Here is a 16,394-nt window from a genome sequence, read left to right on the forward strand (position 1 = left end):
GCAGTGAGGCCACGTGATGCCCGAGGCCCCGCCTCGCGCGCCCCGCCCCGCCTCCACGAGTGCGGCCTCAGCGTGCGGCGGCGCCAGGTGAGCTGCAAGCGCGGGCCGGCGGGGTTCTCGGCGCGGGGCCGGGGCCGGGCTCGGGCCGGGCGCGCGGGGCGCGAGCGCGTGAGGACGCGGGCGGGGGCGCGGGCCGGGCGCGGACGGGGCCGGGGTGGGGGCGGCGGCCTGAGGCGAGCCGGCGGCCTGACGTGGCGGGGGCGGCGGGCGGGATCCCCGGGCGCGGCGGGTTCGGAGCTGAGGGGCCGCGGGGACGCCGGCGTCCGGGCCTCGGGTGGGCCTGTCGCCCCCGCGGGTCCGCGCGCGTCCTTCGGAGCCGCGGCCCCTGCGCTGCGCCGGCGGCCCTGCAACAGGCGGCCGGTCGGGCGTAGTCCCCCTGGCGCGACCTTGGACCCCGGCATGCCAGCCTCGGCCCCTCAGCCGGCCCAGGTTCGGCTCCCGCTTGCTGCACGGATGGACCTGGACGGCCCCCGACAGCCCCGGCGGCCGCGCTGTCAGTGCGACGCCTCGGCCCGGAGCGCCGGCCGCTGGTCTGCCCACTCCCACCCCGGCTCCGAGCCCAGCGCTTTCCGCCCGGGCGCGTCCCTACCCCGCTCCGGCTTCCGCGCCGCGATGGTCCAGAACGCATCCCATCCGCACCCGACGCGGGCCGTCCCCTGGGAAGTGGGACCCCCTTTCCCTTTGTTGCAGACCTTGCTTCGTGCTGCCAGGGACTGGGCTTCGTGGAGGGCAGACGCTGGGGCCCTGCAGAGGACTGAGGGTGCCTACTCAGTAAATTGTGTTGAGTTGAACATTGTTCAGAGATGCTTCCGACTCTGTCATCCATGAATTCATGAAAATTCATTTTACGTCCTTCAGTTTGTATCTACTTGGGACATAAAACCTCCTTCCTGCTCCCTCCAAAGCTCTGAACTGAAAAGCACTGAACGCAGGGCCTTGCTTGCCGTGACTAGAATCGGGGACGTTATGGGGCCGAGGGTAGTTAATCTAGGGAAGGGCTTCATCATAGAGGAACCTGGGTAAAATGAATAGGAGGTCGAGGGTGCCAGAGAGTGAGCCCGCAAGAACATATTTTATTTCAGAAAAACAGGCATGGGAAGGGAATCGCAAAAGATGTGCAGCATTCCACTTAATATTTTATTCTTTGAAATTTTATGAATTAGCAAAACGAAGTTACACTGTGAAATGGTGTTTTTCATCTAAGTCAGCAAAGATAAAAAAAAAAACAACGCTATTGGTGTGCTAGACAGTGGTTGCAATCCGGTTCTCATACTTTGCTGGTGGAGAATAAATTGGTACAACCTCTACGGAAGGCAATTTGGCAATATCTATTGAAATGTCAACTGCACATTCAAATTAAGATGATCTAGCAGTTCTATATCTAGTAAATGTTCCTCATTTAACTGCTATATATATGGCAGATCTCAGTGACTTTCAGTGCAAAACTGTTGGCAACAGCAAACAATTGAAGGAAACCCAAATGTCTCTCTGAAAAGTATTGGTTAAATAAAATACGGTTATACATACAATGGACTGTGGGTGGGACACGAGGTTATCATGTGTAAAAGCTAATAAAAAGGGGGAAATTTTGTTCTACAGCTCTGCCTGCAAATGCATAGGTGCTACCTGGAGGGGTGACAGGAAAGTTGAATAGCTTCCTCTGGGAGAGGATCTGGTTAGGGGGCATAAGTGGGAGGGAAATTTAAGTTTCATAATACAGTATACCTTTCTGTTTTATAGTAGAGTCTATTTTTCCTTTTTTCTTTCAAGGGTCCAGTAGGGAATTGAAAAAGAAGCACATTTGGGGAGGGGATAGTGGAGGAACGTGAGGTGGGGAAGGGAGATGTGGCAAGTGGTCCGCTGGCTGGCAGTGCTGTGGCCTGGAGAGTTCACAGCTCAACCCCACAGGTCGGTGTAGGACTGGCTGCCCCCAGTCACTTGTGGTTGGCTTGGAGTGCTTGGTCAAAATGTGTTTGCAGTAGCTGGTTTTACTCATGGGGTTTCTGAGGCTCCTGTTCAAATCAGTTTGCATTTTTTTGAACATATTGACTCAATTATTAGAAGTTAAGCTTGAATTTAAAAGACAATGCAGACAATCTTGAATGTACCAAATTTACTTGAAGTTACAGTGCTTGACTCAAAATCTCAGTAAAAGAAGGTAGGGCCTGGAACCCTCCCCTGTACCACCACCTAGGCCTGTTGTCTTTTTTATTCATCCATTCCTGTTGCGGGGGGAACCAGTGTTCTTTCCCAATAGAAGAGAGGAAGAGCCCTTGAGAACCTCGTCTGTGCTCGTGCTTTGTTTTCATCCTTTAGGAAATTTGAGAATGCCCCGAGGGGCTGGGTGCTTGTAGTCCCCTTTTCTCAGCTGAGGGGCTTGACACTCAGATTCACCACACTGAGTCCACCGTGGGGCTGGGTTTCCTGCCTGGGTTGGTCTGTCTCTAGAACCCTTTTGTTTCATGGTGATGCTGAAGCAGATAAATGGAAAGGAGAATCTTGGCAATGAAGAGACACAGGTCAGGAGAAAGAAGGCACCAAGTTTGGACAGCAGTGGGAGGGGAGAGGGAATTAGAGGTTTGAGACCACGGGGAAAGCACAGGTGAGCAGGAGGGAGGGACCCGAAAAGCTGGCCAGCCCTGCACAGGCTGCGCTGCCTCCCAGGCTCATTCCTCGCCCCTGTGTCTTGGCAGCTGACAGCCGCGGTGCTGAGGTTGGGAGCGGTGGTCAGGATGGCGGAGGAGCAGGAGTTCGCCCAGCTCTGCAAGTTGCCGGCACAGCCCTCCCACCCGCACTGTGTCAGCAACACCTACCGGAGCGCACAGCACTCTCAGGCGCTGCTCCGGGGGCTGCTGGCTCTGCGGAACAGCGGCATCCTCTTTGACGTGGTCCTGGTGGTGGAAGGGAGGCACATCGAGGCCCATCGCATCCTGCTGGCTGCGTCCTGCGATTACTTCAGGTGAGTCTGCATAGTAAGGTAGCAGGGATGCTGGCTGCACCAGGTGGACGCCTTGGCACCCCGGGCTTCTCCCGCTTCTCGCTGTGCAGGCGTAGGGGGCTCGGGGTCTGTTTTTCTCTCAGCTGCCCCATCTCTGGGGCATGTGCTCCCTTTTTTTTCTTTTAAAGGCGGTATGCTTGGCTTCACTTATAATATTGTATTTTCTAGAATGAATTTTCTACTATAAGTACAGTATCTTGGTGTGAAACAGATTTTCTTTCTACTTTACTCTGGCTACCCATCATCTCATTTTAAAAAATTTCAAACCTATGGAAACATTGAAAAGAATAGTATCACAAACACCTGGACACCAGTTGTTACCATTTTGCCGCATTTGCTTTCACTGCCTTTGTAACACACGCCTTTTTTAAAAGACGTTATGATGCTTTATGCCTTAGACTTTTCAGCCCCACCCAGTGTTCTTGTAAAACCGTCAGGAAGCCCATACGGGCCCAGGGACCTCTGTGGGGGCCGAGGCAGGTGGTCAGTACCGTATGCATGTCGTCCACACCAGCTACGTGATGTGGAGTCACTCCGTTCGCACCCTCACCTGGCCATCCACCTCTTGCTCTCACCTCCTCATCCCTTGGGCCTCGGCCTCCCACCCTCCCTGTGGGTTTTCTGTCCCCTGAGTTTCTCATGACCTCCTACGTGACGCCAGCCCAGCCCTGAGCACATTGGGCAGAGCTGGTGCCACCATCCCACTTGAGACCTGAGACCCTCTATTCTGTCTCCCATTCTGTTTGGTTCTTTTGTCTTCAAGGCTCATTTGTAGTTCTTATCTTTTAACTTTAGGAACTAATGAGCAAAATATTTCTTTATGGTTAAGTGCTTCCTGTTCTCCAGAAGGAGTTTATGGAGAGGGTGACCTAGTGGTTAGTGGTGCCTTAGAGCAACATGTCCAGGGACAGCAGTGTCCCTTCAGTTCATCAGGATTCAGCTTTTACAAGCTTTGAGAAGACAGGGCAGTGGGCAGGGCAGAGTTGTGGGAGGCCTTAGGGCCCAGAAGTTCAAGCACTGGAGTCCTCCTGGCTTAGGGCCTCCTGGACACACCGTCGAAGCCCTTCAGGTGGAGCTTCTCTCCCCACGCAGGCCATCCTGTCACTGTCACAGTCATGGTCCTCTTCCTAAAGGACAGTTACTGGTGCCACCTCTCCCTTCTTGGTGGAAACACTCTGTGTCTCCCCACATCCTCCAGGAGCGATTCCTGGCCCTTTGGCAGCCACTTCCAGCGGGTCTGTCCTGGGAGGTGTTCCCCTCTTAGGCCCGGTCACTGTGCAGGATGACACCCCCTCCCACTGGGACCAGGGAGAACCCAGACTCATCTCTGGTATGTGCATATGCAGTGATGATTCCCAAGCTTTAGTGGGTTTATTTCCTTATTATTCATTTCAGTCACTGACTCAGGTTGAAATGATAAAGGGTTTTTCCCAGTGAGGCTGCTGAAGATATCTGATGTGGGCAGGGGTGGAAGGAAGGGCTTTGGAGGGCAGTGGGCCCATGGCTGGGCCCTGTAGGGGACGCCCTGTGGGGTGTCTGCCAGGTGCTGAGCGGTGTCCAGCCAACACACGGAAAGCTGTAGTTCCTTATGAATCAGAGTGTGTGAAATGCTCAGTGAGACCTGGGCATGTGGAGCAGTAGACGCCCGCCTGCTGGGCCTTGTTCGTGGAAGGACAGTTGGTTCCGTGTTAGGAAACCTCTCTTCCAGTGCGAGGCCCTAATCAGCCTGAGGCGACCTGGCGTGTGGCCATCCACAGACAGGTCAGCAGGCATGTGGTCACATCCAGCATCCACTGCCACAGCTGAAACGCTGCTGGAATTGGAAATCGTGGAAAGCACCACTTTATCCCTGCCCTCCCACCTCACCCCCGTGGTAACCATTTATAAACGTTCCTTATCAACCACACTATTTCCCTTGCAAATCCTAGTTCATAATACTCAAACCTCAAAGCTCTGATACTCAAAGTTGTTTTGTTTTCTGATATGTTGCTAAAACTTGTCAAGTGTCCTCTGGAAGTCTCCCGGAGCTGGTTTTTCTGTTTTTGTTTTGTTTTGTTAAAATATTTATTTATTTATTTATTTACGCATGCATGCATGCATGCATGCATGCATGCTGTGCTGGATCTTAGTTGTGGCAGGCGGGATCTTAGTTGACACACGTGGGATCTAGTTCCCTAACCAGGGCTCGAACCCGGGCTCCCTGCATTGGGAGCGTGGAGTCTCACCCACTGGACCACCAGGGAAGTCCCTCCCGGAGCTCTTTTGTTTGTGGATAGCTGTCCAATCTGTCCAGTCGTTGATCTTTGAGGGGGGAGGCAGAAGTTGGATTCTCCTACATTGCCAGCTTTTTAAAAGTCTAAGTTTGGCAGAAATTCATTAAACCACGAAACCCACCCTGAACTGATATGAGGGTACTTTTATATGTGTCCTACTTAGCATGGGTCTTTGTACATTTTGGTTTGGAAATATTGAGGTGTTTGGATTTGATTTAGACCCTATGGGGGGTAGCGTGACATCATATGTGGCACAGATAAGGGTTTCTCCAGGTGAAACGTTCTGAATTCTGAAACACACTTGACCTCAAAGGTTTGGAAGAGGGGTTGGGGGCTGGTACAAGCTGGCACAGGAAATGTTCTCCCCACCTCATATCCGAGGCAGCTCACTGGCACCTTGTGACATCTGGTTATGACATCCTGGCAGTAGAGGTGGCCCGGGTTCTCTTTGTGGTCTGTGCTATCTGTGCCCGTCTGCTGGGGACTTGGTGAACATCCTTTAAAAAAAAAAAAAAAAACCTGTAGAATTTACCGTCTTAACCATTTTTAAGTGTACAGATCAGTAATGTTCTTTTTTAAAAAATATTTATTTATTTATTTGTTTGTTTTTGGCTGCACTGGGTCGTTGTTGCTGCTTGCAGGCTTTCTCTAGTTGCGGTGAGTGAGGGCTCCTCTTTGTGGCGGTGTGCGGGCTTCTCATTGCTGTGGCTTCCCTTGCTGCAGAGCATGGGCTCTAGACGCGCGGGCTTCAGTAGTTGTGGCACGCGGGCTTTAGAGCGCAGACTCAGTAGTTGTGGCTCATGGGCTTAGTTGCTCCGTGGCATGTGGGATCTTCCCAGACCAGGGCTCAAACCCGTGTTCCCTGCATTGGCAGGCGGATTCTTAACCACTGCGCCACCAGAGAATTCCCTGGATCACATTCTGTAATTCTGTTTTTCATTTTTTGAGGAACCCCATACTGTTCCACAGCAGCTGCGCTAATTTACATGCCCATCACCGATGCACAGAGGTTCCAGTTTCTTTAAATTGATAAGACAGAGTCTAACAGAAAATGGGTAAAGCATCTGGACTGTTTGGAAAAGAATATAAAAACAGCTGTTAAACCTGTGAAGAGAGCCTCTGTCCCATTGTTTACAAGATTTCTCCCTTGCCTCCTGGCAGTTGGAGCAGCATCTTCCTCTGGTTCTGGGGGTGTGGGGGACAGGCTCCCCGCACACTGGTGGCGCTACCTGACAGGCCGTGGGCAGTGCCATCCAAGTGCGTGTGTATGAAACTCTTTGACCCAGCAGTTGCTTTCCTGAAATTAATCCTGGCGTTCACATGAGCAACAGCTCGTGGGCGCAAAACCATCCACTGGGAGAAATAACAGGAGATTAGAAGTAACCCAGGTGGACCCCGGCAGGAACGGTTAAATCAGTTGTGATCACCTTTACAGAGAGGGGCAGCGCTGTGTGTACGGATGATCGGGGCTGTTTCCAAGGTGTCCTGTGAAGTCGAAACCAGGTGGGGATTAAGGCGCGGCCACTGCCTCTGGGGATAGTGCCACCCTTGGAGGGGGGCTGGTGACCAGAGCACCCTTTCGTGTAATTTAGGTCTTGAGAGAGAGAGGGAGGGGGAGGGAGAGTATGTGTGAGTGTGTGTGTGTGTGTGTGATATAAAATGTGACAATAGCCACTCTGTCACCTCCGTGTTGCTGTCATATTTCAGCCCAGATTCCTCCCCTGACTGCCAGCCTCCTCCCTCCAAACACCTAACTGACACCCCTGCTGAGATGCCCTGGGGCACCCACAGTGTTGGAGCCACAATGGAACTCCCACTGCCCTCTCTTACTCCGGTCCCGCCAGGTGTCTTCCTGCCCAGCCTGGGTTCCTCCTGTGCTCTCCTGGGTTCCCTCCATCGCTTGTTCTCTCCTCTCGGCCCCAGGGTGGTCTCTACTCCAGCTCCCCAGCCGTGTGGCCTCCCCAGCCCTGCAGGAGCCTCCCTGCCTCTGCTCCAGCCTCTCCACTCTGGCCAAGGAGCCCAAGATCTGAAGTTCCTCTGCTCAGGCCTGTGTATGACTCGCCGAGAGCACCTCATTTGCCTTGGTTTTGGTCCAGACCCTACCCTGCCCCGGGGGTAGCAGGACCTGGCCCAGGCTCACCTCCTGCCTCTTCTTCCTTGCCCTGCCTGCCTGCCTGCAAGCTCTTCCTGGCCCTGGGCCCTGGGTGCCTGCCACCTCCACTTCCTCATCGTGGGCCCTTCTGCCATCGCTCTCCAGCCACTCTTCTCCCGCCCTGGGCACTCCTCGGTCAGATGCCCTGTTGTGGTCCTTGACAGTGATTCCACCACCGGAAGTGCCCTGTGTCTTCGTGTCTGTCCTCTGGCATTAACTCCATGCACATAGGGATCCTGCCACTTCACTTCACTGTTGTCGCATTGGCTCTGTGCACGGTTCCTGGTGTTTAGTGGCTGCTGGGTACGGAGCTGCTGAGCGGAGGACGTTTACTATTTGTTTCCCATTCATTTATCCTTTCACCGCGTGCCCTGGGCTGCGGCTGTGGCCCAGGAATTGCACGGGTGGATGCAGCAGAAAGCACGCTGGACGTGGTCCTGCCCGCAGAGGCTCACGTGCAGCTGCTGGGGCACATTAGATGGATATTTCCAGAACAGCTGCCAAGCTTGGTCAGGAGCTGTGGGCGCTTCTGGGTGCCCCTCCTCTGCGGCCTGGCGTCCTAATGGGTGTAACCCTGCCATCTCCTTTCTTCCCTTTGCAGAGGCATGTTTGCTGGGGGGCTGAAGGAGATGGAGCAGGAAGAAGTCCTGATCCACGGCGTGTCCTACAATGCCATGTGCCAAATCCTGCATTTCATTTACACGTCCGAGCTGGAACTCAGCCTGAGCAACGTCCAGGAGACGCTGGTCGCCGCCTGCCAGCTTCAGGTGAGGCTCCTGGTCTGAGGCAGGCAGAGCCAGGCCCAGACGGGTCTCGGGTGCCCGCCAGGCAGTGGTGTGAGGGTGGGCGGTGAGCCCTTTGCTCTCGAGAGTGTCGGCAGGCTCCTCGTTTGGCTCAGAAGACAGCTTTTCCCTTGTGTCCTGAAACTGGAACGATGTCTTATGCCGAGTTCCTTATCCTGACCTTTTATAAGGTCAGAGCACGTCTGGGGCAGTAGGAAAAGCAGCCTGTTTGGGGGGGTCTGGAGGCTCCCCACATGGCGGGGCCCTAATAGCCCTGTGCCTTTACTCTCAGTGGCGGGTGGGCAGGTGGAGCTGAGCCAAGGCGGCCTTCATGCAGAAGTTCCTTCTTTTACTCAGAGAGCTCCTCTGTCCCCATGTCCTGTCCCCTCATTGCTGCTCTGGGGACCACACCTCCAGTAGCCAGCCGCCCCCAGAACCTCTCCCCCTGTGCTCGCTGTCGGCGTCACCCCCCCTCCCCAGCACACCGCACACTGCCTTGCTCCCTGCACCGTGTATCCCACAGCCACTCTGCTAGCGCCAGGCTCTCCTCTATGTCCACCTTCGTCCTCTGGGTCCATGTCTGGACGAGTCATCCTTGTGAACGTGACCGTGTTCTCTGTTTCCTTGCCCTCGCCTCTATCCCGGCCTCCTTCTCTCCGTTTCTTCCTCCCAGCTGGGCTCTGCCTTCTGCTGCATCCGTCGCTGGCTCAGAGACCTGCTGCCTCCCCTCAGACCTCAAGGCAGAGCCATGGCTGGTGCTTGGGGCAGCCCGGCTTGGTTTTGTTTTATTTTTAACATACCGGGCTTCTATGCAGTGTTGTTGTTTGTTTTTGTTTTTGTTTTTGTTTTGTGGTACGCGGGCCTCTCACTGTTGTGGCCTCTCCCGTTGCGGAGCACAGGCTCCAGACGCGCAGGCTCAGCAGCCATGGCTCATGGGCCCAACCGCTCCGTGGCATGTGGGATCTTCCCGGACCGGGCCACGAACCCGTGTCCCCTGAATCGGCAGGCGGACTCTCAACCACTGCGCCACCAGGGAAGCCCAGTTTGTTTGTTTGTTATAAATTTATTTTTGGCTGCATTAGGTCTTCCTTGCTGCGCGCGGGCTTTCTCTAGTTGTGGCGAGTGGAGGCTACTCTTTGTTGCAGTGTGCAGGCTTCTCACTGCGGTGGCTTCCCTTGTTGCGGAGCACGGGCTCTAGGCACACGAGCTTCAGTAGTTGTGGCCCGTGGGCTCAATAGTTGTGGCTCCTGGGCTCTAGAGCGCAGGCTGAGTAGTTGTGGCTCATGGACTTAGTTGCTCCACGGCATCCAGGGCTTGAACCCATGTCCGCTGCATTGGCAGGCGGATTCTTTTTTTTCTTCTTTTTTGGCGGTACACAGGCCTCTCACTGTTGTGGCCTCTCACGTTGCAGAGCACAGGCTCCGGACGCACAGGCTTAGCGGCCATGGCTCACGGGCCCAGCCGCTCCGCGGCACATGGGATCTTCCCGGACTGGGGCACGAAAATGTGTCCCCTGCATCAGCAGGCGGACTCTCAACCACTGTGCCACCAGGGAAGCCGCAGCAGGCGGATTCTTAACCATAGAGCCACCAGGGAAGCCCCGCAATGTTGTTTTTAAAGCAAGTTTTACTTGGTGTAACAGTTCCGAGTCCACAGGCCCACCAGGTCATGTTTGTTCATGTAGCCAGTGGCTGTTGGTGGCCTGTCTCCCATGTGCTGTGCCCTTCGTGGTATCCCCAGGGACGTGGATCTGAGTGTCGGTGAGACTGTATCCACTGGGTCACCCCGAGCAAATGAGTTCCCTTCTCTGGGCCTCTCGTGGGCCTCCTGCATGGGGCAGGCCGGGCGATTCCTTGGTGAGATTCCCTGCCAGAGGTCCCTGCGCTGAGACAAGGATGAGGGACCTTGACCTTGCCAGGGAGGGCAAGACAGTCCCTGGTTCTCAGGAGCTGCTCCTCAGGCCCACTCAGGGCTGTCAGCCCTCACCTTCCACCCAGAACCTGGTGCTCAGCTCCTGGCCTCTGAGAGGTCAGAAGTAATATTTTAGGCAGAAGAGGCCAAGCAGAAGCACCTGCTCGGGAGGAAATGGATGGTCGAGTGAAGACCCTCAGGACCTAAGGAAGCAGCACGATGGGGACGTTCCTGGTGGGGGAGACACACGCCTGACACTTTGCAGGTTTCCATTCAGCCTTCAGCATGTCACCTGGCAAGCACCAAATGTCTAGAACCAGAAAAAATAAAAAGACTTTAAACATTTATTAATAAGCTTCAAATTCCAGCAGAATTAGTTTTCATGTAATGAATTTGTTGATGGTGCTGGATATGAGAGGTATTCCCATTTTGAGAAATTCTGAAATCCAGTTTTCCTGCAGAACTTAGCAGCCCCTGAGCAGCCTTTCCGGGCCCTTGCCTTGCCTTCTGGGTCCTTTGGTTACCTAATCGCAGGGTGTCCTTGCCCCACAGTGTGGTGGCTGTCCTGCTGCTTGCACTTCTCTGGAGATCCCATGCTTTTGATCCAAAGGGAGCTGGCGTGTGTCAGGTGGTTCCTCGCCACGTCATCCCTGTTTTACAGACGAGGAGGCTGAGGCTCAGAGACCACCTCCAAGCCCAGACTTAAGCCCCGAAATGCTGTGAGCCCCGGGTGTGTCCAGTGTGGCGGGGAGTGGGGCCGGCGGAGCCTGTGAGCCCCACCCGCACCTCCGCGCTAGGTCCCGCACCCAGACGCTTTGCCTGGGCTTGAATGTATGTGTTCTGTTCACAGATCCCCGAGATCATCCACTTCTGCTGTGACTTCCTCACGCCCTGGGTGGATGAGGACAACATCCTTGACGTCTACCGGCTGGCCGAGCTCTTTGACCTGAGCCACCTGACCGAGCAGCTGGACGCCTACATCCTCAAGAACTTCGTGGCCTTCTCGCGGACTGACAAGTACCGCCAGCTGCCCCTGGAGAAGGTCTATGCCCTCCTGAGCAGCAACCGCCTGGAGGTGTCCTGCGAGACGGAGGTGTATGAGGGTGCCCTGCTCTACCACTACCCTCCGGAGCAGGTGCAGGCTGACCGGCTCCCGCTGCATGAGCCACCCAAGCTCCTGGAGACCGTGCGCTTCGCCCTCATGGAAGCCGAGGTCCTGCAGCGGCTGCACGACAAGCTGGACCCCAGCCCCCTGAGGGACACAGTGGCTGAAGCCCTCATGTACCACCGGAACGAGAGCCTGCAGCCCAGCCTGCAGGGCCCACAAACCGAGCTGCGCTCGGACTTCCAGTGCGTCGTGGGCTTCGGGGGCATCCACTCCACGCCGTCCACTGTCCTCAGCGACCAGGCCAAGTACCTGAACCCGCTGCTGGGGGAGTGGAAGCACTTCACCGCCTCCCTGGCGCCCCGCATGTCCAACCAGGGCATCGCCGTGCTCAACAACTTCGTGTACCTGATTGGAGGGGACAACAATGTCCAGGGCTTCCGCGCTGAGTCCCGCTGCTGGAGGTAGGGGCCCTCGGCCGGGCGGCTGCCCAGAGGGTGGCTTCTGCCAGGCACGTGCCACTGGCCAACGCAGTCATCCTCTTGAACAGGTCTGCGCCCGTTCTGTGGGCGCAGGTTGATGGGAAGAACATGGACGGCGGTGAGATGAGGAAGGGGGCCCGTGATCCCTCCTCCCGCTCTTGTCCCCCCTCCTCAGAAACCCCCTCGCCCCTCAGCACACCCCACCATCTTGTGGGTGAGGGGCTGGGATGGGGTGTTGTGGCAGGAAGGAGGGGACCAGGCCTGGGAGCATGGCCACCTTGCCTCTCTCTGCTCTCACACCCCTGGTCCCAGCTTCCCCTCACCTATCCACTTAGCTCTGCTCTCGTAACCGCACAGGCTCCTGGTGGAGGGTGGCTTCCTGTCGCCCTGCTCCCCTGAGTGCACAGTCCTCAGCCTGGGGGGCAGGGAAGGCCCACAGGCAGTGCTGAACCTCAGACCAAATTCCCCCCACCCCCCAGCCCCTAGGCCCTGTCATCAGCCATGTGCTGGGTGTAAGGCCTCGGGAGGCCATGGTTTCTTTCAGTCTGCGAGGCTGGGATCCCATAAATCCATTTCATTGGTCAGAGCAAGGAAAGTGGGGCAAATCTCCACGGCCTCCACTTCCAGGAGGTTTCTAGGGCCCCCTCCCCTGTACTTTGGTTTGATCTTAAGGTCTGGTGCCTGGGGGAAGTTTCTGCCCCCCACAAGCTGAAAGATGGCACTGCAGAGAGAGAGGGGTTGCCAGCTGTGGCAGCGGTGAGCTGAAGCCAACTGCGTTCCTGTTCCTGCTCCGTCTTGGGGGTGGGGTCAGGCCTGGCCGTGCCCCTTGGATGGGAGCCTGGGGACCCCAAGCCAGGAGGAGACCCCCATCCGTCGACCTCCTCTGCTCTCCCCACCCCAGGAAGTGATCACTTTTGTCACACTGGTGAGACCCAGAGCTTGGCAGCTCTTTGTGGTCAAACGGGAGGGGGCCCAGTTCAGAAGGGAGGAAACCATGCCTTCATCGTCTCCCTGACCTGACGCGTACTCGGGGGGCGTGGGGGTGGTGGCAGTCCCATGTTCAGGCCTCCCTCCTGCCAGGCCTCGAAGGGCTGCCACTTCCAGCTGGAGGGCCAAGGCCAGATCTTCAAAGCAGACACTCTAGAGTCCTGTCATGAGCTGCTGACCTCTGTCTCTCAAACCCGGTCTGTTTCCCTTTTGTGAACATGTGCTGTGAGACCCACCAGAACTCTGGAAGGTGCTGGTGTCAGCCTCCGTGATTGACAACCACAGCCTCAGACTCCACTCGGAGGTTGGGTCACTGTTGGAGGCGGGGTCAGGGAGACCTGCCGGGCAGGCTGCGGTGCGGAGCGGCTGGTGAGCTGTGGGGAGACCCGGGGTCTCATCTCTATGGAGTGAAAGTTTCATTCATCTCCTGGTGGACTCTTCACACTGCTAGGTGGATCTTAATTTGAGTTAAGAGTCTGGTTCTCTGCCCTTTCCTCTCAGTTCACCGCCCTTAGAATCTACAGGCTGTCAGAATATAAGAAAACAAGATTTTGCAGTAAATTAGCATTTGCGTTTTGAGGAGTTAGGGACTTAACAGGTTGTAGCGTGTGAAAAGGTAGCTCTCTCGGAGCACGTTGCCTCCGAGCTATGACACTTCTCTTTTCTTTCCTTGATTGCGTCTGTGTTGCCCACGTGACTAGGGCGCCTTCCCACAGCTGCAGCTCTGCACCCCTACCCGGTGGTGGCCAGTCCATGTTGCCACATGCCCCGACCCTACATAGAGTGATAACTTGTTTTTGTCCTTAGGCATTTTCATGACTATTAATATTTTAGAGTATGTTTCAAAAAATGTTCCTAACTGTAATGGACTTCATCAATAATCATGGGAAGGCTTAAGTCATGGAAACACGTGAGAGCAATCACTAAGTTTAATAAGGCCTCAGAACATTCTCATGCCAACCCTAGGTTTCGCCTGTGAGTTTGCAGTAGGATGGTCCAGAGTCAGCATTAAAGTGACTGAAGGATTTGAATCCTTATATGCAATGGTTTAGTTTATTTCTATTAGGAAAAAAATATTACTTGAGGACTTATTCTGACAAAGTGGAAAATTAAACCAATAAAGAGGAAAATGTGGGATACAGAACATGGTGGAGAGATAAGAAATCAGCAAAACTGTGGTTATGTCTGAATTATTGATGTGGTGTCTGTATGTATGTGTTTGTGTGTGTGTTTCCTTAACTGACACCGCAAATCCAGATGAACCCAGCCCAGGGTGCTGTGAGGGCAGGAGGCCAGAGGAAGCATCTGGAGGGACTCGTCTCCCTGGTGAAAATGGGGCAGAAGAGACGCATGTGAAATGTGAACAAGCCTTGTGCACAGGAAGGCTGTGGTAGGCGCCTTCCTGCCCTGGGCTGCCTGTCCCAGCTGGACCTCCACCTGGCAGGGCCCGGCCACTCATTCTCAGGCGCCCTCCTGGCCCTGCTGTCTCCTTCTGTCACTTCTCCTCCCCGGCACCTGTCCTTATGTGGAGACTTGGCTACTCTGCTCCCTTTGGCCTGTTTCCCAACCTACAGTGGAAAGGGGGGCCCTGGGTGCCAGCGCCAAGAGCCATGGCTGGTCCACGTTGGGGGCAGTGATGTTTGTTGAGTGATTCCACCACTGGTGACCTCGCCCCTCCTTCCCTTCCCTGAGCGGACAGTGTGTGATCTGCCCTGAGCCAGGTGCGCCACCAGGTCTGGGAAGACAGACATGGACCACGGTCCTTTAAGGAACCCTTGTCACATGACTTGACCCTCGTGATCCCTCATGGTAGCTTTTCTAGGCAGGCAGCATAACCCCATGGGTGTGGAGCTGAGTGAACGTCGGGACAGTAAAACTGATGGCCAAATATGCCCAGACCTGGGTCTGCGTGGCCCAGGTGCCTGTCCTCTCTCTCTCGGCCCGTTTCCTGTATTCTCGGCTGGCAGGGAGGGGCTGTGGCGGGAAGAAGCGGCTGTCGAGTGCACTTAACTTCTTTTGGGGGTGAAAGCTGAAATGGGGGCGTCTGGCACAGGCCAAAGAAAACTGTCTGCTTCAGAGCTGGTCTTATGGTGGAGAATTAAACACTTACCAGAGAGAGGCTGTAAGTGTGCAGGGGCCATGCATGGAGTGAGGGGGCTCCAGAGGCCGACACTCAGCTGCCGGTGCCGGAGTTGGGGGCGGGGTTGGCAGGGAGCCAGGGGAAGAGTGGCCGAGGTAGGGGATGAGTGGGCTTGGGGCCTCGGGCTCACGGGCCCTGGCCCTCGAGGCTCTGTGGTCACCTGTGTCCACTCAAACAGCACACTGGCCTCATGCCCAGCAGGGTGCCAGGCCTGGGGCCTGGAGAGATGGGGCAGGGGCTGAGTCTGGGCTTTGAAGGGCCTCAGCTGCTGGGCTCAGGCATGTGAGGATTTGGGTGTGAGCAGGGGCTTGGCTGGTGAGCGAGGGGTGGGATGTAGGGAGCCCGGGGGTCCACGTGGGACCAGTGAGCAGCCAGCTGGAGGTGGCAACGGGCATTAGCAGTGTGAGGAGAGAACGTGGGGTGGCCGCGGGCTGTCCCGGAGTGGCTGAGAAGACCGGGCTGAAAAGTGAAGCCCTCTGGAGGCAGGAGAGGGCAGGGCTGGGGGGAGGAGCAGCTCCATGCTGGGGGCATAGAGGAAGCTGTCGCATGGGGGTTAGACTCTTTTACGAAGGTTGATGGGGTGAGGTGAAGGCAGGGCTGTGACAGGGACAGTTGCGTCCCCTTGAAAGGGGCATGGAGGTGGCCCGACGTCAGGAGAGCGAGCTTTGGTGATGGTGCTGGGCTCAGCAGAGGTGGGCTTCTCTCCCCTCCCCTCTTCGCAGGCCTCTGTCCTGGAATCCCGCTGGGGAGGGCGGGAACTGCACACAGGAGATGCACAGGCAGTGGGGGACGGGGGTCAGGTGGGCTGTGATGGGAGCCTGACGACCAGCCTGAGGGAGTGCTGGCGGGAGGCCTGGAGGCTGTTGTGCCCAGTCGTCCAGTCGAGAGGCCATAATTGGGGGCGTTCCTGATTGAGAGCAGGGCCATGGGGATTTTGAGGTGAGACAGGTGAGATCGAGGTGGCTGTAGGAACAGCCATTGGGCAGCTTGGAGTGGACAGTGGAGGGTCTAGAAACCACCGTGAGGTCACACCTGGAGGGCCTGGCGCTGTGGGCGGAAACCCAGGAGGCTCCGAGCCCCACCCTCCAGGCTGGGGGAGGGGTTGCTAGGGGAGGGGCTGCTTGGTGACATGCTGTTCTCTCTCCCCACAAGGTACGACCCGAGGCACAACCGATGGTTCCAGATCCAGTCGCTGCAGCAGGAGCACGCCGACCTGTGTGTGTGTGTCGTGGGCAAGTACATCTACGCGGTGGCCGGCCGCGACTACCACAATGACCTGACCACTGTGGAGCGCTACGACCCTGCCACCAACTCCTGGGCCTACGTGGCCCCGCTCAAGAGGGAGGTAAGGAAACCCCTCCCATGGGGCCCTTCTTCGGCTGCATTGCTTCCTGGGCTGTGTGGAGGGAGTGGGAGGCACGGCCAGGGAGACCGGCCGATTATCAGAGCCCTCTTCCCTCCTTGGACTGTGCCCTAAGATTGGGGCGGGGGACTCCTGAGATTG

The 16,394-nt window shown here is 56.2% G+C and overlaps 1 protein-coding gene across 7 annotated transcripts in view; it reads left to right on the forward strand.

The window, feature by feature from the left end:
• Positions 1-16,394, forward strand: part of KLHL22 (kelch like family member 22) — a 26,569-nt gene continuing 10,175 nt past the window's right edge. Inside the window, exons 1-5 of one of the 7 annotated variants that reach the window (XM_033837424.2) lie at positions 1-87; positions 2,754-3,019; positions 8,085-8,250; positions 11,027-11,745; positions 16,043-16,235. In XM_033837424.2, coding sequence (XP_033693315.1) covers positions 2,793-3,019; positions 8,085-8,250; positions 11,027-11,745; positions 16,043-16,235 — 1,305 coding nt within the window. In that variant the 5' untranslated portion in view covers positions 1-87; positions 2,754-2,792. Of the gene's footprint in view, positions 88-146; positions 2,663-2,753; positions 3,020-8,084; positions 8,251-11,026; positions 11,746-16,042; positions 16,236-16,394 lie in introns of those variants that run through there. The other 6 variants (XM_033837419.2, XM_033837418.2, XM_033837423.2 and 3 more) reach the window with 6 other exon arrangements.

Source organism: Tursiops truncatus, chromosome 13 (assembly GCF_011762595.2).
Source record: "Tursiops truncatus isolate mTurTru1 chromosome 13, mTurTru1.mat.Y, whole genome shotgun sequence".
Classification (NCBI taxonomy): Eukaryota; Metazoa; Chordata; class Mammalia; order Artiodactyla; family Delphinidae; genus Tursiops; species Tursiops truncatus.